The 26479-nt window shown below is 33.4% G+C and overlaps 1 protein-coding gene across 6 annotated transcripts in view; it reads left to right on the top strand.

The window, feature by feature from the left end:
* The window catches only part of GPHN (gephyrin), a 627058-nt gene that overhangs the window by 264922 nt on the left and 335657 nt on the right, over positions 1–26479 (top strand). For 3 of the 6 annotated variants that reach the window (XM_082648861.1, XM_082648859.1, XM_082648863.1), the window contains exon 5: positions 10728–10766. The exons of the other annotated variants lie outside the window; for them this stretch is intronic. In XM_082648861.1, the coding sequence (XP_082504987.1) occupies positions 10728–10766 (39 nt within the window). The remainder of the gene's footprint in view (positions 1–10727; positions 10767–26479) is intronic. 6 annotated transcript variants of the gene reach the window in all.

The following is a 26479-nucleotide window of genomic DNA, read 5'->3' as shown; positions in this document are numbered from 1 at the left end:
ATTTTTTTTATTAGTTATTACATAACTACCAAAGTAGACAAATTTGTAGTATTTTTTATATATAACTATCAAATGGGCAAAAATAGTCGTATACTAGATTTAAAGTATATCCATGAAATCGTCACAATCTTGTTAAATTTTTTAAAATTTTAACATAGTAAGCTTCATATTTTATCTTTTCCATCTCCATATAATTCAGAGGTCTTGAAATTCTACCATTCTAGTATCTGTTTATCGCCCAACATTTTTTTTGCTACTGTTAACAAGAGTCTATGTCTTTCCATGACTTTGTGTATTTCATTATATCAGAAAATTGAGAAGTCCTTTCTTTATTCTTCAATGCAGTTCTTCAGTTACCAGAAAACCTTAGAAGTGCTCTTATATTTGTATATGCCTATAGCAACTACCTGGCTAAAATTGTATTAGGGTAAATACATATAATTATGTCTTCTCTAATATCTATTTTTGAAAACAAGTAAGTTACTTGATTGTGAATATCTTGATCTTTAATAGATTTACTTTATTTCAAATTATATATACACACACACACACACACACACACACACACACATATAAGGTATGATTATCTACAGCAAAAGTCCATAGGGCTGTTAAGCCTTTGAAAAATAAACATAAAAGCAATATAAGACCACCCAAAAATAATTCTAATTTCTTCTTATCTTTAAATAGTTGCAATTCTTATAATATCTAAAATTTAACACTGGGATGTCAGCTAGGAATCCAGAAATATAATTTTGGACCTGTAATAATATAGTTAATTGTCTTAGATAATTGTGGCTAAGAAGAGAAACCTATTTGTAGAGCATATGTACCTATATAGAACTTAAGGTTGCAAATATTTTTAAATAGAGTCAGAAGTTATTGACAGAAAACACAAATATTAGTGATAAAGGTAAAATAATATAAAACTTCTCCCTTAAGGTGCTAATATTTTATAGTCAGTAATTGTCAGTAATAAGTTTGATCTACAAACACAATGGACAATGTTTGTGAGTTGTGCGGGTTGTTTAAAAAAAGGAAGGGGGAGGGCTTCCCTGGTGGCGCAGTGGTTGAGAGTCCGCCTGCCGATGCAGGGGACACGTGTCCGTGCCCCGGGCCGGGAGGATCCCACATGCCATGGAGCGGCTGGGCCCGTGAGCCATGGCCGCTGAGCCTGCGCATCCGGAGCCTATGCTCCGCAACGGGAGAGGCCACAACAGTGAGAGGCCCGCGTACCGCAAAAAAAAAAAAAAAAGGAAGGGGGAAAATGATAAGTTGAATGAGTGAAATAAAGCAATCTAAAGTTATTGGCACTGTGTTTGAACCTTAGAGAAAATGAAAAGTTTAATAGCTTTAGAGTTCTTCCAGGTCTATTAACAGAAAAATGGAAATAGCAAGTTTAGTAAAATGTATCTTATTTACATATTTTATACGAATAAGGCAATCAGAATTGATTTTCCTAAATTACGAATTTGTTTCTACTTTTAGGCCCTGTATCTTAGAATGAGGTTTATCTGATAGTCACTTACCTGCTGGTCTGTTCCCTGCCTCTCAACATGAGATACTATCAAAGCTTACATATAGTAGCATAATAATCCATACTCTACAACTTTTGAAAAGCTTTATTTTTAATAATAGATTGCATTTTCTCGGATCTGATAAAGGTTGGATAATCGTTGACATTGGTGAAATGCTAGTAATAAAATGCTATAGAACGTAACTCATTGCTATACCAAGTATATTATCTCTTCATGTCCCATTATCACTTAAAAGCAATTATATCCAAAATAGGTATTATTACATAAAGAATCTTTTATTATTCTTAAAAGGTAAAAGTATAATTAAGGACGTATAAGTGAGGTAAAGTGAAAGCCCTTTAGACATAAAGTCTAGAAGAGAATAAAAGATGAAGAAACATTTATTTTAAAAAGAACATCTTTGCAATTACAAAGAAATGTTTGATAATATATTATGGTAAATTAGAAAATACTGAACTATTTAATATTTGTAAGGTAAAAATAATTTTCAGCACTTTTAGACTACTAAGCTACACCAGAATAAAAGGTTGTATAGTAATATATTATTTTGATTATGAATTACAGAGTTAAATAAAAGCCTAGCATGCATCTTAGGTCTCATTTATTTATTCATTTATCAAACTTTTTATTTTTAATCCTTGATATGTATCTGATGCCATGTTGGGTGCTGGAGTTAAAAAATGAATAAGACATGGTCCCTGTCCTCAAGAAACTCAATCTGTTGCAGAGGTCAGCAAACTATGGCCTGTAGGCCAAATTCAGCCTGTCGTATTTCTTTGTATGACTTGTGAACTAAGAATGGATTTTTCATTTTTAAATGGCTGAAAGAAGTCAAAAGGAAAATAATACTTTGTGACACGAGAGCTATTTGAAATGTAAATTTCAATGTCCATAAATGAAGTTTTATTGGAACATAGCCACACTCATTCATTGACCTATTGCCTATGGCTACAACAGCAGAACTGAATAGTTGAATGAAAACCGTATAGGCCTGCAAAGCCTAAAATCTTTACTATCTGATCCTTTGCAGAAAAAGTTTGCCAACCTCTGTCTGTTAGATGAACATAAGTCATCTTTACTCACATTTTTAACTGACTTTTAAATTTACTTTTACCTTTTGTTCTTTAGTAATTTGAAATGATGTTGGGTTTCATTTCTTAAATTTTTACTTTTAGAAGGAGCAAAGAAAGAACACTTTTCTTCCATAGTAAAATGTATTGCACCATTGTCTCAGTAGACAATATAGAATAATAAAAACAAAAGATCCTTCATTATAAATAATATATAAAATTTTGAACCTTCAAAATTGATCAAATTATTGGATTTGTTATACATTAAGTAAAGTCTCACTCCAAAAAAATTTTCAAGCATTTGTTTGTAGTAGTATCTCCTAAAAAGTGTCCTGATAAAAGTTGTCATTATGAAATAAACTAAAGGAGGAATCACAAAAATTTCAGGAAACTATAAATTTGATGTAAAGGATGTTCATTTAAAAGGGTTTTTATGGTTCATTTTGGAAGTGAAGAGGCATCTGACAAAATGACTAATGCTGAAAGAGGTAAAATCTGGTACAAAGGATGAATTTCTAGGAAAAGATTATGAATTCCAGATCACATATTTTGTTTATAGCCTAAAATATTTACATTTCTTTGGAACAGATTACTACCTAAACTTTCTACAAATATTTTCCACTTGGGTTATTAGGAATTTTTTTACAGAAATATCAAATCAAAGAAAAACTATTTATTTTATAAAATTTATTTCATAATCAGTATATTGAAATTTATATATTTCATAACTTCAGGTATGAATGTACTGTAAGTCAACTATAATTTTATGTGGTCATTAACCATTTTTCTTACATTATAATGCTTCACAAACGAGAATACTGTGTAAGTAAAAGGAAGGAGACATAATTGAGCTGAGTTACTGACTATATGTTAATGATTCTTAATTTGTGACTCTTGTGAAAATCAGTGAGAATCTACATTTAACAGCACCATCTAAAAGTTAACATTGGACATTTTAAAAACCAGAAGAACTCTCCTGCATTATAGCAGAAGCATAGCAGAACACCATGTTTAATAATTTGTGTTTTTGAAAGAAAATTTGATCACTACTGTAGGTCATTTAAATTATATAGTTGCTTTCAAGTACATATCAATATTCTCTAGAAAACATTGTTAATTTCCCTAGCAAAATATCATATACTGATACTGTAGAACTCTACGAATATTTGTTTTGTAATTCTAACATTGTTATGACTAAAGTAAAATACTATTATACATGGTAAAGGTAAAAATAACCATATTGAAATAAAATTTTGAGTATTTTTAAATTGTTCTGTATAAATAGGATAACTAAACAGTGTGAAATTGGTAAGAAAGCAGAATACTAGAAACTCTTGTACTGGAAATATTTAAAACTAGATTCAGTAAAATATACTATCCCTTTATGGTCAAATAAGGTTATATTTTATGCCATTTGAAGGAGCTCTTTTTGTAATTTTTATGAAATAGTCCTGGACATGGGAAATACGTTTTCATCTTTTTACCTTTGTCTAAATATGTTGGGATACAATATGTCTATATCCTGATACTAACACTTAGTGAGTCAGACAGACCTAAATTTGAATCTAAAACTCTACCACTAACTATGAAATTAAAGCAAATTAACCTGTTCAAACTTCAGTTTTCTCATCTACTCAATTAACTAATGCCTACCTCTCAAGGTTGTTTTTTATGATAATTGAGATAATAAAAGTAGTCAATAATACTAATTAACAAACATATATAGCACTTACTATGTGTCAGGAGCTATTTCAAGCATATGTTAATTCATTTAGCCTTCAAAACAACCATGTGAGGCAGGTACTATTGTTGTATCTATTTTAAAGGTGGAGAAACTGAGACAGATCAATTAATTGATTTGCCCAAGGTTATCCAAGCTAGGAAGTGACTATAATGCATGTAAAAGCATCTAGTATAAAACCTGGCTTGTTTGTAGATGCTCAGTAAATGTCCTTTACCATTTTTTTCTCATTTAATTAATAATATTACCTATTACCTCTAATTAGATATGACAGCCCCAAATGTTTCTGCTACTAACCATTGTACTCTGATACCTATTGTTAGCTATTAGCATACCTGGTGGATATGTCTAAAAAATAAGAATGTTAGTCAACATTTTCCCACTACTACTTCAAGTCATGGGCAAAGGAACAAGAATAAGAATTTCTATAGTCTATATGATATGTGGATTATTAGTGCAGTTGCATTAAGTACCTCCTGATATCCTGTCTGAACCTATTTACTTTGTACCTCTGTAGTTTAAAATTTTTGGAATATGGCTTGAAATGGCCCAAATATGTGACATTCAGGATAGCTTTTTAGTAATAGTCCCTTTTATCTGGGGTTTATATTTATTTTGCATTATCCATTGTAAAGTAGTATATGCCTCAGAGCATGGGCACATTTATGACCTACCAGTTTGCTAAAAACAACATTTATAGTCTTTGTTCAATTTAACAAGTATTTACCAAGCACCTTGGGCTTTATTGAGTGAATGCTAAAGTACATGTACTCCTAAAATTGTCACCTGACAAATCAAAACAATACAAACTTAGTATCAAAAATGTTCAGACAAATGGGCTTCCCTGGTGACGCAGTGGTTGAGAGTCCGCCTGCCGATGCAGGGGACATGGGTTCATGCCCCGGTCCGGGAAGATCCCACATGCCGCGGAGCGGCTGGGCCCATGAGCCATGGCCGCTGAGCCTGCGCATCCGGAGCCTGTGCTCCGCAACGGGAGAGGCCACAACAGTGAGAGGCCCGCGTACTGCAAAAAAAAAAAAAATCAGGCAATTGAGGTCAAAAAAATTCTTTAAAGGGAAAGATTAATATAAAGCTGAGCTATCAATGAAATTTTTATACAAGTAGAATTTAAGCTAAATTGAAGGAGAGAAATAGGATTTAGATTAGGAGAGAAGAAGACATTAGTGATGGGAGTAAGAAAGAAAGGGAAATGTATGATCAAGCTACAGAGAAAGATAAAATTAAGAAAATCTTCCTGGCTAGAGCAGAAGATTCACTTTACATAGAAGGATGGATAAACTAGAACTATGTTATTTTAATCTCTTTCTTAGAACAGCTAGAGTAGTACCATCTGTGGAGATGCAAAACAGCAACTATCATTATTCAGAGATTCCTCTGAAGCCAGAATTCATAAGATGACTATCAAGCAATACACACAGTAAAACCGTGCCATCAATCCTTTCTAAAAGTAAACGCTTTTGAGAATTGGCACTTATTCAATAAGTGTACATTCCCCAGTAAGACTAACATCATTATTTTTGAAGATTGGTTTTTTTGCCCTGGTTTTTGTTTTGTTTTATTTTGTTTTTGAAGTTCTGATGTAATGTGCAAACCTAGTGACTATCCATACCATTATTTGTATATAAAATTTAAACTGCTGTGAAGTACCAGGTTCTAATTTTGTTGATTTGTTGTTTGGAAACCTTTTCAGTCAATACTTATCTTACCATCAAAACAAGGGATATTTTTTATCATAGATTTTTTGTCAGTGCTGTACCTCGAGTTGGCTTAATGTTTTATATAAAATTACTAGGTAATAATAGAGAACTCACCGTTTGATGAGAATTCAAAATCTGTCGTGTTCAAAGTCCTAGCATGACCTTTTCATCATTCCCAGCCTTTGTGTGAACATCTCAGTCACAGCTTCTTTCATCTGAGAGTTTATTGCTTGTGTAGTTCTAGTTATTTGAAAGTCCAACCCTGCCACCTTACCCAAGACATTTACCCTTTGTTTTATTTATGCATTAAAAGGAAAAGCTCCTTAGTATTACTATCCCAGTTGAAAAGTAACAGGTATAACATTAGAACATTTAGATAATTAGAGCAATATGTGACATTGCATTTAAAAATCATGTTGAAAGCCTCCTGTTCCACATAGCAATACTGCAGAGGGAAGTGTACATTGTTCCTTGAAGTGGGGATTTTGGAATTTTTAGCATAAGGCAAAAAGAAAAATTTCATATATGAAGAACCCATAAATAAAACGCTGTCTTCATTTTCCCTTAAGTACGTTTCTTTATTGCATGCCTACTCTGCATTAGAACAAGTTTTCAACTTTTGGGGAGTTCTGTTGGGGAAGAGAGATGAATCATATCAGTTAACATACAAGTGAGTACAAATATACTTATTATCGTAAATTCTATGTCTAATTAGAGCTCTTACTAGAAAAGTAGTGTTGCCCATATAACCATTTGTGACGCAGCATAACATAGTGCTTAAGAGCACAGACTACTTGGATTCGAATCCTAGATTCACCTCTTACTAGCATGTGACCTTACACAACTTACTTTACTCAGTTTTCTTATGTGTAAAATGGAGAGAATAAGAGTACCTACCTCAGAGGGTAGTTATATTATGTGAGTTAATGTAAGTAAAAGCAATATTTATTTGCTACATAAATATTTCGTATTAGTACCTACAATCTAAATAGAACTTTAGCTTAAAAAGTAAGTAGATAATGGTTGAGTAAATATTGAAAGAATTTTTCTCTAGGGAAAAAATCAAGCAGGATAGGTTACAGAAAAGGAAAAAGAAACAGAGATGACATGCTAAATGTTTGTTTTTACCTTGAATTTATCAGAGTAATAAAATCTTGAAATCAGTGTTCCAACTCACCCTTACAACCTACTCTCATAAAATGAACAGAGACTGGCAAACTAGAATAGTTTTGCAAAATATATGCTAAGATATTGACAATAAAGCATCATTAAATATTTTGCAAATATAAAATGCTAAAAGCATGTTTATTTAGAGATATAGTTTCAGGAATGAAGATTTCAGAATATTCCTTTCTTCATTATTGTCTGCAACCAAGAATGTGAATTCATCTTCCTTTTATTAGATCTCCATCTATAAAATGGACTTAATATCACTTTTCACACAAAATGTAATATGATGACAAATGGATTTATATCTATCAAGTCCTCTGAGCTTCTTAGAATAATATCACTGAATTAGAGCAGAATATTTGTATTGCCAGGCATAAAAGGAAACTGATAGAGGGTAAGAAAATGGACTCAGATAACAAAATAAACTGTTTGGAATTATGCTAATAATTTTACTAGTATTATTTCCTCATATTGGAACTTGGGAAAACCATGGCTGCTATTAAAGAATGGCAGACAAATATCCAACAGAGGGAGTAACCATTTCAGATAATCATAATAACAGACACAACTGAGAATTTACAGGAAGAATCCAAGTTCCTTCAAAAGATGCTGAGAAGAAAGAAGTAAAGCTGTTGGAAGTATGGAGTTTGAAAATGAACTGTTACCAGTTGCACAGAGAGAGAGAAGGACATCAAATATCAAAGGCACAATGCAGAAGAAGCAATTGATTGTGCTAAAAGGACCAATTGACAAGAGGCAATATATTATAATCCTCTATGAAGACTGAAGATAGCATTATATTGTTGGATGTCATTGAATAATTTAAGTGTTTTCCCCTCACCTTCTTCACTCCTTCCCATAAGTTTGATTACAGCATATGATATATGGCCCTTGCATGTAATAATCCTCAGCATAAAATTTTATGTGAGGAGAAGATAGGTCAGTTTTGATTAGAAGATGATTTTGAATAGAGTTCTGCAAATTTTAAGAATACTTTTCTACAAAATGTAGGCATTGGAAGCAATGACAAAATTAGTTTTGAATATTGTATAAATACGGGATTTCCCTGGTGGTCCAGTGGTTGACTCCGTGCTTCCAGTGCAGGGGGGCATGGGTTTGATCCCTGGTCAGGGAACTAAGATCCCACATGCCATGTGGCATGGCAGTAAATAAGTAAGTAAGTAAAGTAAAATGGGGTCTTATTATAATGTTTCTCATGCTTGCAGTGATTCAAGACTATATTTTATATAGGAGACCCGCATTATAACCCCATTGATAAGATTCAAAAGAGATTCACGTCATGCCAATTTCCCACTATTGTTAAACACAGAATTTAGAGGTTTTGGGTAATTACGTGATACTTTGATATGAGTTCTATTTGTGGGTCCTATTTACTTCCCTTTCTCGTTTACTCCCTTTTTGGCATTTTTTAAGACTTGCCTGTACTGTATCCTGTCCCTTAAGATGAGATTGCTCTGTGGGGTGGATAGATGAATGAATATCACCATCAGTATTAAATATTTAGAGGAATGAGAGGTCTGCTTTTATATAATATTGAAAGCCTATCCTAATATAAATGCACCTTCCCTCATAGGTGTATCTTGTGCAACAGTATTAATAATAATGCTCTAGTTTATCTTTGTTCAAACTTTAGTTATTACTGTTTGCCTTTTAAATATAAAATACCTTAAAAGAGGGATCAGCAAACTTATTCTTTAGAGGTAGTAAATATTTAGAGATAATAAATATTTCAGGCTTTGTGGGCTATGTAGTCTCTGTCATAACTACTCAGCTCTGCCAGCCCTGTAGCACAGAGTCTGCCATATGATGATATAAATGAATGGGCCATGCTGTGCCCCAATAAAACTTTATTTATGGACACTAAAATTGGCTTTCTCATAATATTCATGTCATGAAGTATTACTCTTCCTTTGAGTTTTTTTTCAATTATTTAAAAATGCGAAGATTACCGTGATTTCAGGCCATGCAAAAAAACAGACAGCAGGCAAGAGTTGTCCCATTGGCTGTGGTTTGCCACCCCCTACTTTAGGACATTCCTAACCTATAGTGTATTAGCATCTGCTCTGTTAATCAAAAGCTCATAGGGTGTAAGGTTTTCAGAAAAATGCTCTGAGAATTTAAGACAGAAAGGAGTTGCCCTGTGAAAATTAACACTTCATAGACTCAAATATGCCCTGAGTGCCTACTGTGTATATACCAGGCACTGTTCAAGATATTGGGGATACAGCAATGAACAAAGAAGTCCAAAGATTCTGCCTTTATGGAATTTACATTTTAGTGGTGTGTCACAAATATAAGTAAATTAGTAAAATGCATAGTATTAGAGATGGTGATAAGTACTATGGATAAAAATAAACCAGGGAAGGTGGATCGGTATTACAGGCCGGAAAGAGGGTTGTAATTTTAAATAAGGCTATCAAGCAAGGCTTCATTGATAAGGCGACATTTGAGCAAAGACCTAAAGGAGGAGAAGGAGCAAACCATGGATCATGTAGAACCTGTGTGTCACCCTCAGTATAATGGAGAGTTTTGAGCAGAGGTGTAACATGATCTGACTTATATTTAAACAGAGAAAGCATTTAGGAGGCTATTGAAATAATCCAGGTGAAAAATGATAGTGACTCAGACCAATGATAGAGATAGAGGTAGTGAGAAATACATTATTGTTATATATTGAAGGTAGAGGTAACAGATGGAGTAAGAGAAAAAGAAGAGTCGAGTATAAGATCCAGGACTTTGACTTGGGCAATTGGAAGAATGGAGTTGCCATTCAGTGAAATGGAGAAGACTGGGGGAAGAAGAGGTTTGAGGAGGAAGATCAGGAGTTTTACTTTGGTCATGGAAATTTGAATTGCCTTTAGATATCCAAATGGAGGTGTTAAGTTGGCAGTTAGGTATATGCATCTGGAGTTCAAAGGAAAAGTCTGGGCTAGAGATACTATTTTTTTAGAGTCATCAGTATCTTAATGGAATTAAAATCCATGACAACTGATGAGATCATCAAGGTATTTACTAGTATTACTATTTATTTATTGTATTACTACCCCTGCTTCATTTCCCATCCACTTTCAAAGAGGTATGTAGTTTCTAGTAACCTGTCCCCTCTGCTCACTCACGAAGGGTGGAAGGGATCCCACTGAACAGGAACCTGGCCTACACAGGAAGTACTATTAGTTGGCTATCCTGAAATTTTGCCATGGTGTAAACATGGGAGTGAATTTTCCCAAGTACCTCCTTGCTGGAAACTGTTTGCACTGGAGGTAAGTGTGAAAGGGGAGGTTGTGGGGAATGATGGGGTGAGGGCTTCCTAAACCTTTCCCAAACCTCAGGAATGGCCTGATTCTGAGGAAGGGAGAAGGTTCAGGCTGGTTCTTGTTTCCCTGAACCAGTTTATACAGCCCTAAATTTGACCTGCTTTCCTCAAACTGGGAGTCAGAAATCCCTTTTCTCTTCTGTTTTTCTGCTGCAGAAATTCCCAACATTCCCATTTTGTGGGCTCCAGAAAGGGGTAAGCGAAGACTTCAATCCCAGCCAATCATTTCCAGATTAATAATTTTTAGTGTTTTGGTTTCTTTTATCATCATAAAAAAACGCTTGGACCCATTTTTCCCATTTGTTTAATTTCCTTGTGGATTGTTATGTATCTATGTTCTAGGGTCATTCCGTATCCCTGGGCAGTAGAGTTCAGATCCATATGCTATCTCCATTTGTGTGCTGTTTCTCTTGTAGATTCTCATACGCAGTTTATTGATGACTATTTCCTAGATGGAAGACACCCCATTCAGGAGACTGCTTCAGTCTTAATCTCTTCTTTTCCTGAGTGTTGTTTTGTTCTCCTGCTGACAGCTTTTCACTACCCTACCCAACTGCTTCTGATGATCTGTCATCACTTCTCTGCTGTTCTGTCTTCCTGTTTAACTGCCTTTGATTTTTGTCTCTCCTTTTTCCCCCCATTACGTATCTGCTGAATGATTTGCATTCTTCACTCACTGGTGCTTTGTCCATCAGCAAATGGCCTGGTACTACATATTCATCTGCTATTTTAGCATTTTAGACTGCCCAGCATTGTCTGTCGGCTCTCCTACCATTCTCCTATACCGTGGCCTTCCAAGTGCTATGCTTTCTGTCTGCCTGATCTTGCCCTACCCAGTCTATACCAGTAATATTATAAGTAGGTTCAGATTGTTTAGCACTTTTGTTACCTATCTCTACTTGCCTTGTGCCACTAAGTTGGACTGCTGACTGAATTTGCTTGACTACTGTTCTTCTCTACCTATTTGCTGCACATGGCTGCCCCATTAGTTGACATGAGACATCACATTCATCGCCTGTGTACTCAGCCTTGCAACTTGCTGATTGGTCCATATTGCCTCCCTTATACTTCTCTGCATCTGGTAAATCACTGGCGTTGCTCCTCTGTTGTCTTGTAACCCTGATCAGATTTTATTTCCAAGAAGTGTTGCCTACATATTGTCCAAACATATCTTAGCAATAGGAAAATGCCTCACTATTTAAGTCCAGTCCAGTTTACTCCTAAACTGACTTAAATTCACAACTACCATCTTTCTGCTTTTTTATACAACTCCACATTCTTCCTCTATTTAGGAATAGATTTTTTTCTAAATCATTTATCATCTTTGCTTCAGTTGCCTTTTCATATCATATATTATGTACTTTTGTTCCTTGTGTATGGGATCTTTCAGTAATTTTCCATATAATAAATTTGTTTCCTAATTTATTTTCCCTGATTTTTCCAGGGCTTCATGAGGATAAATTACTCCTATTAATTTTATCCTTTTTAGTTAAGACCAGAAGAATTTTTTGAAACTTTAAAGTATCATCTCTAAAAATAATAAATTTAGTTGTCTTATAGCTCTTTGTAGTTAAGATTAAGGTAACTTTCCACTCTGCTCCATTTTTTCCTTTGAGAATATCATTTCTCTGCTACTCCATAATTTATGTAATATCATTTAGAGATCCTTTTGATGTATTTATCTTTCCCTCCCACATTTTAGACTGTGTTTTCTTTTGTGTGGGTAAACTTTTAAAATTGAAATTTTCCTTTATTTACTAAGTATTTGGCAACTAGACTAAAAAGCTTTAATTATCTGGACTATAAAGCTTATTGTCTTATTCACTTGTATTTAAACAAAAGACAAGATCAAACAAAAAGTAGAGAAGAATCTTGGTGAAATTTTCACACAATTTCAAGAGTCTGAGGAGATTTAAAGTGGGGTGTGTATGCATGCATGAAAGTGTGTGTATGTAGACTTGAAGTGTTCTATGTGTGTATATATCCACAACATCATTGTGCTTGAAGTGTGGAAAATGCTGAGTATCCATATTAAATTTTATTTTATTTTTACTAAAAATGAGAGGCAAAGGAGAAGGGAAAAGCTAAAAAGAGAGTGATAAACAGGGAGTACAGGAAAAGGTATGGATAGGTTTTGCTTCTGTTTCTCCCTCTCCTTTTCCTTTAGTGATAGAGATAAAATTGATATGAAGCAAAAGACTGCTCTAGGAAAGTCAAGAAAATTACTTCTGTAGGTTTTAATTTTTTTATTGTGATAAAATACACATAACATAAAATTTACTATTTTAAGTGTACAATTCAGTGACATTAAGTACAGTACATTCACTGTTTTGTATAGCCATCACCACTATCTGTGTCCGGAACTTTTTCACAATCCCAAATAGAAACTCTGTACAGTAAACAATAACTCCCCATTCCTCCCTCCCCTAGCCCCTGGTAACCTCTATTTTACTTTTTGTCTCTGAATTTGCCTATTCTAGGTACCTCATATAAGTGGAATCATACAATTTTTGTCTTTCTATGTCTGACTTAACAATATTTTCAAGGTTCATTCATGTTGTAGCATATATCACAATTTCATCCCTCATTGTGTGTATATACAATTTGTTTATCCATTCATCTGTTGATGGGTACTTGAGTTGTTTCCATCTTTTGGCTCTTACATTAATGCTGCTATGAACATTAGTATGCAAGTACCTGTTTTTCTTACCATTCTTTTGGGTATTTACCTAGAAGTGAATTCAGTAGCTTTTAATACTTTTGTCTAAGAAGAAATTAAATTAGTAGCAAAGACATCAGGGAAACTACATAATTAACACGAAAGATGTATAAGTCCAAGATACTGTATCAGGAGTCGAAGAAATTATAAACCTTTAGAAAGGCCACAGAAGGCCAAGTGAGATTTAGAAGACACTATATTCTAATAATAAAAGGGAGAATAAAGTTGAAATAACACAGATATTGGATGTTTGAAGGACAGCAAAAGTGATTCTGGAGAAAGTTGAATTTAAAAAATACTCGAAGTGGAATAATGCAGACTTTATAAGAAGCGGAGGTAAGCGTTTGAAAGGCAAGGTTTAAATGAAGTTAACGGAACTGAGATGAGGCAACCAGGTTGTGTTTATAGGAACCAGTAATGGGAACAGGAGTTCATTTCAATTCAGTGGTCTTCAATTCTGGATACCCAGCTTTCTACCTGAATTGAACTCTGCACCATAGTGTCCTAGACCTTACAGGAGTTAACAAAGATTGGAAAAAATTGTTCCTTGTCTTCAGGGGGTTTGAAACTAGAGTAGTTAAATATGCAATAATAATGTGTTTAGGAAAGAAGATTTTCAATCCTTTAGGTGATAATGTTTTCAAACTCAACAATTTTTTGGTGATTTTACATACTTTATCCAGCCTTTCTGAGCCAAGGTTCCTCATCTAAAGTATCAAACACAGAAAATGATTTGAGTGACTATCTTCTCAGTTCTCCCAAGGGTGGTGTATAAACTAGTACTATTCTGTATGCATAGGAGAGAAGTTAATTCAATACATCCAATAATTCTCTCAGAATCTATTCAAAAAGGCTTACTCTGTGCCATATACTCTGTTAGGTGTCTGTAACACAAAGATAAAGACTTGTTCTCAAGGAACTTACATTCCAAAAGAGGGAAAAAGACATTTAGCAAAAAAATACATTTCTAATATCATCCACAAAATTTTGTTATTTTCTTCTAATTTTTCAGGGAAAATGTTCAAAGTCAGAGTGATTGTATATGAGGGAATCGTTTCACCTCTTCTAAGCATCACTGATTCAGGAAAAAGAATGTCTTCTATGTTAATGTCTTCTTTGCACAGCTGAAGGATTCTGGTAATAGTTTAAATGCCAATAAGAATCTCTTTAATTTTAAAACCTAGGGCATTCAGTGACAGATTACTGATTTCACTGGTTAGCTGTTAATAAACAGCATTACCTAAAACCAAGTTTATTGGTTTTATAGTGGAAGAATAGAGAATGGTTAGAGATAAATAGATAATTAATGTTCAGGAGGTTCTTGAATGTAATTGCAAGCACAATGAGGGATTTTACCCCCTGAGGTACAACTATATACTAATACTGAAAATGTTTGGTAATTTAATTTATTCTTACTGTCAACTAAAGCTCACTTGAATTCCTGGTTACATTTATTGGTTTTTATTATGGTTTTGATTAATTTATCATTTGAACTAGGAGTTTGTCCTCCCTATCTTGATGTGTGCCTTCAAATTTGAGAGCAATTAGCTTCATTCCTATTGGTCAGTACTTCACAGTGATTCCTTTAAAGTAATCTCTTTAAAAGTGCTGCACTTAAGATAAGTTTTAGTAACCTATTTTTCCTCCCATCCCCTGATATCCTACTAAAGTTATTTATTTTGACAGCACAGCTGGGAAGATCAAAGTTCTCATGTCAGGCAAAAAGCATTAAAATAGAAATTACATCCAGATTTAACTTTTATTTTTTTTAACAATGGTGAATAATTTTAAAAGATTTTTCTTCACTTGTATTCATTCTGAAGAACATATTTAATGAAAATAAATGATTTAGGTATTTTTTTTTTTTTCTTAGCGGTACGCAGGCCTCACACTGTTGTGGCCTCTCCCGTTGCGGAGCACAGGCTCCGGACGCGCAGGCTCAGTGGCCATGGCTCACGGGCCCAGCCGCTCCGCAGCCTGTGGGATCCTCCTGGATCGGGGCACGAACCCGCGTCCCCTGCATCGGCAGGCGGACTCTCAACCACTGTGCCACCAGGGAAGCCCGATTTATGTATTTTAAAGTATAAGACCTGGGCTAAAGGAAAATATCAGTAACATCATTTTATTCAACTTGTTTTATTTGTAATAAATATACTTTTTATTTTCTCGTGACATCTGAAATTCTGTTTTTATTTTGAGGGAAGCTCAATTGGAAATAGAGTTTTGTAATGTATTTTTTTGTAAAGGTTAACCTGAAAGGCAGTATTTCTGTCATACCTTTATTAGTCTTCAAGTCCTTTTTATATTTAATAAGAAGATCCTCTAAATTTCTTTGCAATCAGGAGATTCTTTGTAGGCAGCTACTCCTAACAAACAAGTTGTCGTGTAATTTTTCATTTTCTTTTCTTTCTTTTTTTCCTTTCTCTCCTGAAGAACAGTAGATCATTTTCAATACTTCGCAAAGGAAGATGTAGCTTCCTTATATGAGCATTTTGTTAGGAAGTTTCACTCCTTCAGTTCTGAATATAGGCAATGACAGTAGCAGGTACTAATAACCAGTCTCTGAAACCCCAGTCTCTTTTTCTACCCTTTGTCTCCTACATCAAATATTTCAGTGTTGCTGGCAAAAACTAACACATTACATGTGTGGCACAAGAGATCCAGTGGAGTGAGAGAGACCATTGAGGGAAAAGTCAATTGCCTTGGATAAAGAAACTGTTCAATACAAACTTCTTCATGTATATTTACCAGTATTTAATTCCGTGAACATCAAAATCAATACCTGAAAAGTTCACTAGTTAGATATTTCGATGTTTATAAAATACAAACCACTCTAAACTTCTTGTATTTATCTCTGAATGCTTTTAGATTTCTTGTAATATTTAGTACTTATGAAGAAATAGAGATTATTTTCTATTCATATAAGCAGCATAAAAACATCTTAGATGTTCAGGAATCAATTTTTATTTGGTTTGTTCATAACCATATTACAGTAGTAGATGTGTACTTACTGTGCAATCATAGGTAATCTCATTATAGAAATCTTGAGCTAATGTTCTGAAAGAAAATATCTCTTATTAGTTAAATTCTTCTCTCATCCTCCAACTGGCTGTCCTCTGGTCAAAACTAAGATCAATCTTGAGAGAAGGATAAAAGGCAAAAGCCTTTGTAGATGTCCTGTTTCTCATGATGGTTAGTAACTAAAAATAAAACTTAAGGCCGTCTGCAGAAAACTCCTATTTTATTAACCAGAAAATCTGTCGTCAAATTTCCATAATTCCTGGTTTGTTAGAATCAGAATGAGAATATTAGGACCCCAGCATTTTGCGTATTATAGGTGTTTAATAAGAGCATAAAAATGGTGACCTTTTTATTAAGACACAGTATTAAAGGTGAGATTTTAACTGAAAGACATACGGTCATTTAGGATAAGGAAAAGACATGTTTTTATGACTTACAAAAGGCATAATAAAATGCCTTTTATGAATAGCTTTAAATTTTTTTTCTGAATGTAGATTTCTAAATATATTTTGATTTTACTGTTTTTGCCAAAAAATAATTTGGGAAATACAGAAAAGCAAAATGAAGTAAATACAAACCACCAGTAATCTCAACATATAGTTATTAGCTAGGACTAATTGATTAATTTGCCCAGTAGCAAACCCAACATATATTAAGGTTTATATCTTGGGTTTCTTAATAACATCATCCCAAGTGATACCATAGCTATGAAAATTTATTGTGCACTTACTGTGTGCCAGGCATTGTGATAAACATTTATGTAATGTCTTATTTAATCCTCACAACAAACCTACACAAGAGGTACCACTTTACAAACAGGAAAATTAGATTTAGAAAAATTAAATCATTAATAAGTTAATCCAGATCACAGAGTAGAAGATAATAGAATTAGAATTTGAACAAGGTAGTCTTGACTCTAGAGCCCTTGTTCTTAATCACTCTCCTTTTCATATAAAGTAAGATTTTCTCTGTTTTGTAAGTGTTCTTATAAAAGAACAAAAACGGGGAGGAGGGGTGTGTCAGTCACTACAGAGTATAAACAAGCTATGAGTAATTTAATTTCCCTGTCATTAATCATTTAGGTCCTTTATTATTTCCTGTCATCAACACTCTCTTTATATAAATTGTCATATACTTCTCTGATTACCAGTTTAGAAATATTTCCTTAAAATAGAATAACAGTCAAGATTGCTAAGTCTGCCAGTTTGCCCTCCAGAATATGTACAAATTTATATATTCATGCTATCAGTTTATGAAAGTACACATCCATTATCATTTTTAATCTTACTAATTTGATAGGTGAAAATTGTATGCATTTATTGGCATATTGCAGACTAATAATGAGATTAAACATTTTTCTTGTATTTTTCCAGTTTTGTTTCTTTTATTAACTGCCTGTGTTCTATATTCAGTTTTGGCTCAGCAGCCTGTTCTTAAAGACTGATTCTAATTGCTTGTCAGGAAATAATTTTGGCAGAGTCAGATTTATACTTTAACTATCTCAGTTTGACACATAAATATAAACCAATTCATTTTCTCTTTTTTCGAACTCCATTAACATAATAGTACTCAATTATTTCACTACTCACCATCTTGCAACAGAGGTCAAGTTCAAAACACATCCTGAATCAAAAACATGCAGTTTATAAAGTGCAAACACATTATTTTCTAACAAGCTAGTTATGCCCTTGGTGAAGTTTTCTTCTCATAGCTGATGCACAGTACTTTATTTTCTAACTATTCTTTTCTTATGGAATATTCACACTAAATGTTTTATGGATAGAATATTATGAACCTTAATATTTTAGAATTAATGGTCAATTCATAGATACAAACCTTGCAAAATAATTTATAGTTAGGACATTGAATACATATAGCTACTATTAACAGTCATTTTTTAAAACACCACAATGTACAGTCCTATTTACACAATTATTTTGCTTGGCAAACTTACTTTTCTGCATAGAATTCCAAAGGAAACAATATTCTAGCATGCAATTAATATGAATTACGTTTGATTATCTAGACATTTAAAGCATTTTATAAACTTTTCCTGACAGAGCTTAACTTCCCCTCTAGTGTTCAAGACAGCTTACGTTTTTTAGTCGCCCCTTAGAAGCAAACCATGTAATGCCCAAAGTTTTTTGGTAAGTGAATTGTTTAACACTTGGCTTGGCTTGGCTTGGGAATTCCCTGGTGTCCACCGCTTTCACTGCAGTGGCCCAGGTTCGATCCCTAGTGGGGAACTAAGATACTGCAAGCCACGCGGAAAAACACGTGGCTTGTGTTTTTTGACAGAAACATTTTTTTATGTAAGTGATTGTCAAGTAGGGCATTTTGGTCCCCAGGGTACATTTAATGCTTTGTGACATTTTTGGTTGTTCCAACTGGGGGGATGCTACTGACATTGGGTGATTAGAGGCCAGGAATGCTGCTAAATATCTTCCAATGAACTGGACAGTTCCCACAACAAAGAATTCTCTGGCTCAAAATGTTAAATGTGCATAAATTGAGAAACCCTCATTTACATAATATTAGTGATTACTCACTGCCAGGCACTGTGCTGGGGCATGGGGATACATGGATAGAAAGTTATGATCTTAGTACTCAGGGAAGTTCCTTAGAGATATTTATTATCTTAGTACTCAGGAAAGAATTGGATATATAAAAGGTAACATGATCGCCAATATAATATTGGTATATATGTAAGATAAAGTTTATCTGAGGGACATAGGGAAATTTTCAAAAAAGTGATACTAGAACTATTGTTCTTATTTTACCTTTTACTTAAATTTACATAAAGTGTACAAATAGTGTAGTTACAATTTAATGGATTTTCAGAAAATGAACATACCCATGTAACCAGCATCCAGATCAAGAAACCAGAATAATTTTTTTTGTTTCTTAATCTCTTCTTTTTTTAATTGAAATATAGTTGATTTACAATGTGTAAGAAACGAGAATATTATCAGTGTCCCAGAAGACCCTCTTGTGCCCCCTTTTCCTCACAGCCCAACCCGTGAGAGTAACTACAGTTCTGACTTTTAGCATCATAGATTTTTTGGGTTTGTACTAACCATTATATAATTGAAAGTGTATAGTAGTATGTAATCTTTTGTGTCTGGATTCTTTTGCTCAACATTATATTTGTAAAATTGATTTATACTGTTACATGTAGTTGTTTGTTGATTCTCATTACCATTGTATAAATATGCCATTGTATAAATATACCATTGTATAAAGAATTGATTAATTCTACAATAAAGGCACAATGGCTGAAATCATAAGTCTGCCAGTAGGTCAGTCGGCCTGCAGAATGGGTTTTGAGGAGGCAGTGGCAAGAAAGAGCCTGGAGAGGGGTAGAGTCAAATGATGAAGGCTCTCTGTGTCATAAAAAAAAAAGGCATTTGGATTCTTTCTAGTAGGAAATGAAGATATATATATATTTTTAAAGATGTTAAACAGCAATGAATTTAATGAGATTTGCATTTTAGAGAGACTACTTTGGCAGCAGAATAGAGAATGGGTTGAATGGGAGTGAACTTAGCTACAACACCAATTAGGATGTTATTGGAATATTCAAATAAAAGATGCTGAGAACCTAAATGCAGATGCGGGTAGAAAGGGTAGATTACTCTCAAGATAGAATTTATAACACTTTTTGACGAACGAGGTATGGAGGTTGCAGAGAGTAGTTTTCTGAGCCACCTTTCAAAAGACTTTGTGTGTTCCTGACATACAAAATATGTGCAAAGAAAAATAATAGAATTAAATGTTAGTAATTAAAATTGAATTCAAAATAACATTCAAATGTATCTATAGTGTTCAAACTTGTAGAAAAACAGATGTCATTAATTGAAAATGAATAAATTGATGGGAATCTTTATGGAGAATATGTAGGAAAATTGTTAACAGTTTAGATGAAGGTTAATGGCATTGGCCCTTTATTTGTTTTAATTTTAATCTAAAACTTATGTCTTCCTTTTTGTTGTTTCAGAATTTTGCTATTTTTATTTTTATTTACTAAATTTGTACATTTAGTCATGAATAAGGTGGTTTGCAGTTCAGGAAGAAAAAATAAGAGATAAGTGTGTGTGTGTTTGTGTGTGTGTGTGTGTACTAAAAGCACAAGTTGAGAAAGGAAAGGAAGAAAGGGGTTAAAATATTGCATCTCTGTGAATAAGAAGGAAATTGTCTGAAGTGGAATTAATAGAGTTCCCAGTTATCTCTAGGTAGGAATATTACTGTGTTTTAATTTTGTTTGTGTATGCATCCCTAAAGAGAATAAAGGCAGTGAGTCAGAAAGTTCCCCGTAGTCACCCCTAATAGCATCACTTCAAAGATGCATTGACTGCTATCTGAGATAGTAAAGTCAGTTGTCTCTTTGTGACCTAGAGAATGAGTGCAATTAGCTTTTGATAACAGAGCACACTGCTTATTAATGTTTTTAAAATGAAGAACTCTAACATGAATTTTTTTAAAGCTGTAAGCCCTTTATTTATGGATGTGATTGTTCACCTAGAAGACCCAAAAGAATCAGCTGAAAAGGTATTAGAAGCAAGAAGAGTTCAGGATGGCAGCTGAATATGAGTATTTTATTTTATAAACATCTATATGCTAATATTACTTAAATTAGAAACAACCCACTAGAAAAAAGTTTGGAAAGATTTCATTTGCAATAGCAGAAAAAAGGAAACTTCATAATACCTAAGAATAAACTTAAGCCATTTGACAGACCTGAAAAAAGAAAACTTTATTAAAGGACGTAAAATATAGCTTGAATGATTAGGAAGTCATGCGATATTCTTAGATGCAAATATTTTTGTGAAAATATTTTTTGTGTAACTTATCAATTTACCTTAACTTGATTAATACATGTGATATAATTCCCACTGGAATTTTGGAGGAGAAATTGATTCTAAATCAACAAAGTTGATTCTAAATTTCATTTTAAAATAGCAAAAGTATGAAAATAACTAGTGATTTTTTTCAAGTAAAACAATAAAATATAAAGGCACAGCAATGACAGGAAAATAAACTCAGAAAGAAATGCAACCAAATGATATTTCATTAACATACCTATGTATAAAATTGGAATTTAGTATTATATATATATGATACATCAAGACATTGGAGGAAAGAAGGGTCGGTCATTCAATAAAAGGTGTTGAGAAAATTGGCTATCCATTTTGGTGGAGAAGACTGATCATGCAACACAGAATTAAACTACAGACATTAAATATTAAAAACTGCAAACTTATGATTTAAAAATTAAGATGTTATTTTTATCTCTAGGTAAAAGAAACCTTTCTAGGTGAGACATGAAACCCAGAAAATATAATAAAAATAATGATAGAACCCCTGTATAAGCATTTAAAACCTCTTAATGGAAATGTCAACTAAGTAACAAATTTTACTAAGCAACTAAGCAACAAAAATTGTAACAAATGTCAACTTAAAATTAATATTTGCAATAGATTTAACTGCCAAAGGTTTAATATTTTCAATATATTAAGTTTTCTAAATATTAAATAGGAATAACATGGCAATGAGTAGAATAGCAGGCAAAGGATATATACAGGCCATTTGCAAGGGGAAAGAAGCACGTTGCTTTTAAATATGTACTCATAACTGGTAAGAAATGTAAATTTTTAAAATATTCTGTTTCTTTGTACACATCAGTTAAATAACTATTTAAAACTGAGATTGCCTGGAATTGGCAGGGTTTAGATGAAAAGAGCATTGTTGTTTGGCATATAAATTGTTAGCATCTTCTTGTAGGGCAGTGTGCAGTGCATCAAAAACCTCAATGTAATGATGATATAAAAGACATTCATTTTATAGGAGAATAAAGCATTTTACGAAAATTATATGGCCTGGAATAATTGTTGATTTGGAACTTTGAAAAACCTTCCCTCTGTAGAAAAATTTGACCCAGTAAAAGGACATACCCTATGAGGCATACCCTGTTAAAGGACATATACTGTCAGTCTTTACATTCACTCTTGCCCCAAAATACCATGAGACCAAGGAGCAGGGAGCAAGAGCCAGAAATGTAGGAAGCCAGGACTTGGGAGAGGGAGAAGGAGATGCTCTGAGGACAGATGACCATCGCAGCACTGCTGGTAAGACACTTAAACTTAGACAAGCAGCAATGTGTAAAGCTCAGCCTGGGATCCCTGAGACTATGAGACACTTGTGGGAGGCTGAAGTGGAACTGGTCAGTGGTGTCCTCTGATTAAAGGTAGAAGCAGAAATAAATTTTCTCTGTAGGAAGTTTTCCCCACTTTCGGTCAGCCATACTCCAACAGATTAAAATCAAGTAATGAATGTACTACCAAAACTCACCAAGCACAAGTAAGGCAGCAAAACCATTAATCAATAGATGGACTGAAAAGATGACTGCTAGAACTGTCAAATACAAAATACAGAGAAGAATTAGGTGAGCATTATCATTTATTATCCATATTTGGAAAATTTTGTTTAGGACAAATACTAAACCACAAAGGATGCAGACACAACAGAAGTATATCAAACTGTCCCTGACAATCCAAGGTTAAGTAGTGTATGATGAAATATCCAGAAGAACAAAGACATATTGGGTTGGCCAAAAGGTTAGTTCAATTTTTTCCATAAGATGGCTCTAGTAGTGCTTAGTTGTCTTTAAATTCGTTCGAAACAGTTTTGTTGGATTGTATTGTGACAGCTGTCGTATCAGCGTGCATAAAATTAAAAAAAATCAAAATTGGTAAATTTTTGTGTAGCCATTTTAATATTGAAGATGGAAGAAAAACAACATTTTTGGCATATTATGTTTTATTATTTCAAGAAAGGTAAAAACGCAACTGAAACGCAAAAAAAAGATCTGTGCAGTGTATGGAGAAGATGCTGTGACTGATTGAAGTTGTCAGAAGAGGTTTGCAAAGTTTACTGCTGGAGATTTCTCACTGGACGATGCTCCACAGTCGGGTAGACCAGTTGAAGTTGATAGCAATCAAATCGAGACATTAATTGAGAACAATCATTATACCCCACTTGGGAGATAGCCAACATACTCAAAATACCCAGATCAAGCGCTGAAAATCATTTCCACCAACTTGGTTGTGTTAATCGCTTTGATGTTTGCGTTCCACATAAGTTAAGGGAAAAAAAAACCTTCTTGACCGTATTTCCACATGCGATTCTCTGCTTAAACGTAACAAAAACATTCTGTTTTGAAAACAAATTGTGATGGGCGATGAAAGGTGAATACTGCACAATAATGTGGAATAGAAGAGATCATGGGGCAAGCGAACTGAACCATTACCAACCACACCAAAGACCAATCTTCATCCAAAGAAGGTGATGTTGTGTGTATGGTGGGATTGGAAGGGAGTCCTCTATTATGAGCTCCTTCTGGAAAACCAAATGATTAATTCCAACAGGTACTGCTCCCAATTAGACCAACTGAAAGTAGCACTGGATGAAAAGCTTCCAGAATTAGTCAACAGAAAACACATAATCTTCCATCAGGATAACACAAGACCACATGTTCTTTGATGACCAGGCAAAAACTGTTACAGCTTGGCTGGGAAGTTCTGATTCATCTGCCGTATTCACCAGACATTGGACCTTCAGATTTCCATTTATTTCGGTCTTTAGAAAATTCTGTTAATGAAAAAAATTTCAATTCCCTGGAAGACTGTAAGAGGTGCCTGGAAAAGTTCTTTGCTCAAAAAAGATAAAAAGTTTGAGGAATATGGAATTATGAAGTTGCCTGAAAAATGGCAGAAGGTAGTGGAACAAAACAGTGAGAACATTGTTCAATAAAGTTCTTGGTGAAAATGAAAATGTGTCTTTTTAGTTTTACTTTAAAGCCGAAGGAACTTTTTGACCAACCCAATACTTAAAAGGTGAAAACATAACAAGAGACCATCATTTATGAATGAGCAAATGGGGAGAAAATGGGACTCTTAGCAATAAGAAAACATAAGTTAAAAACTTTAAGTATAAGAACAGAGAAAACAGCAGATTGGACCAGTAGAAGAGAGAATTAGCATACTGAATTATGTACCTGAGGAAATTACCTCATTTGGAAACAATTACATAGAGTGATGATGTAATGGAAAAAAGAGAGACATAGGTTATGGAGAATGAAATGAGTAGGTCCAAGATATATTATTATATCAAAGCCCCAAAAGAAGAGAATGGAGGAAAGGCAATGATTAAAGGGATGATGGCTGTAAATTTTACAGAACTGATGGAAAAACATGAATCCACTGATCCTAAAGGAATAGTGTATCTCAGGAAGGATAAATAAAATAAATTGATGCCTAAACACATAAAAGTAAAACTTTAGAACCAAAATAACTGAGAAGATTTTAAAAGTTGTCAGAGAGAAAGGACAGATCACTTATATAGGAATGACAGCAGGCTTTTAAACAACATTGGAATAAAATAGATAATAGAATAATATCTTAAAAGTATTAAAGAAGTTATATTGGAAATTATTTTGTACAGGGTTTCATTTTGTGACATACATGTGTGAAGTGTTTATTTTGAGGTTCACAATATACTACAAAAACTTGTTCTGAAATTTTGGATAGAGAGCAGTTAGACCATATTCATTAGGTCAGGACAACAATATTATCATAGGATACCATGTACCTATTACATAGGATACCATGTACCTGTTACATTTGTGGTGTGTATTAAAAGTTACAAAATGTTTTCCTGAATGAAGATATCTTAGATGCTTCAAACTTAGTAATCATGTTTGACTTTCTTTACTAATATTAAAATGAAACAGTTATATTTCACAACTGAATTAAATATCTAAATATTGTATTATTTTCTCTTCCTAATATAATATTTAATACTTTCTATTTTTCTACTGCTACCTGCCTTCTCACTTTGATGTTTTGAGGAACAATTTTTAAAAATCTTCCATCATGTTATTACTTATATGGGGAATGTAAAAAATACAGCACACTAGTGAATATAACAAAAAAGAAGCAGACTCAGAGATATAGAGAACAAACTAGTGGTTACCAATGGGGAGGGCGGAGGAGGAAGGGGCAAAATAGGAGTAGGGGACTAAGAGGTACAAACTATTATGTATAAAAAATAAGCTACAAGGACGTATTGTACCATACAGGGAATATAACCAACTTTTATAATAACTATAAATGGAGTATAACTTTTAAAAATTGTGAATTGCTCTATTATACACCTGTAACTTATATAATATTGTACATCAACTGTACTTTAATAAAACAGGAAGGGAGGGAGGGAGGGAAGAAGGAAGGAAGAAATGAAGGAAGAGAGGGAGGAAAAAAGAAAGGAAGAAAGGAAGGAAAGAAATACAGGACTCCCAGTTAAATCTGAATTTCAGATAAATAGGTATGTTTTTAGCATACATATGCCCATTCAATATTTAGGGAGTACTTAAGCTAAAAATTATTCACTATTTATATGAAATTCAAATTTAAATGGATATCCTGTGTCTTATTTGATATCCCTAAAAAATAAATAAAACTCTTCCATCATGTAATAAAAATAGTATATTTTAAATAGTAAAAATAATATATTAAAAGCTATGCTTCTCCCACATTGTAATTTTGCTTCTCACTTATAATAATTTTACTGTTTTATTTAATTGGTAAACTTTGAAAAATCTTGAGAGCAATCCATAGAATGATCTTAATATGCCAGCATTGAAAACTCACTGATTTTTGAGACTCATGTCAAAGTTATCCATAGTTAACCAAAAGCAGTTTCCCTTTATCTGTAAAGATTTATGCCCAGAATATATCATATTAGATTGAAAACAATATAGTGTCTCATATTTCTATGAAGTAGCATGTAAGTAATTTTGAGGTTACTTTTCAATTATGATAATGATTGTGTCATTATCATATCATTTGTCTCTTGCTTTATTTTTTTGTATTTTTTATTGAAGTATAGTTGATTTACAATGTTTCGGGTGTACAACAAAGTGATTCAGTTATACTTACAGATATATATATATATATTCTTTTTCAAATTCCTTTCCTTTATAGGTTATTACAAGATACTGAATATAGCTCCCTGTGCCATACAATAGGTCCTTGTTGTTTATTTATTTTATATATAGTAGTGTGTATCTGTTAATCCCAGATTCCTAATTTATTCCTCGCCCTTTCTCCTT

The sequence above is a fragment of the Grampus griseus genome (assembly GCF_964374135.1).
Source record: "Grampus griseus genome assembly, chromosome: 2".
Lineage (NCBI taxonomy): Eukaryota > Metazoa > Chordata > Mammalia > Artiodactyla > Delphinidae > Grampus > Grampus griseus.
The sequence above is the reverse complement of the archived record's forward strand: the minus strand, read 5'-3'. Positions and strand labels throughout refer to the sequence as shown.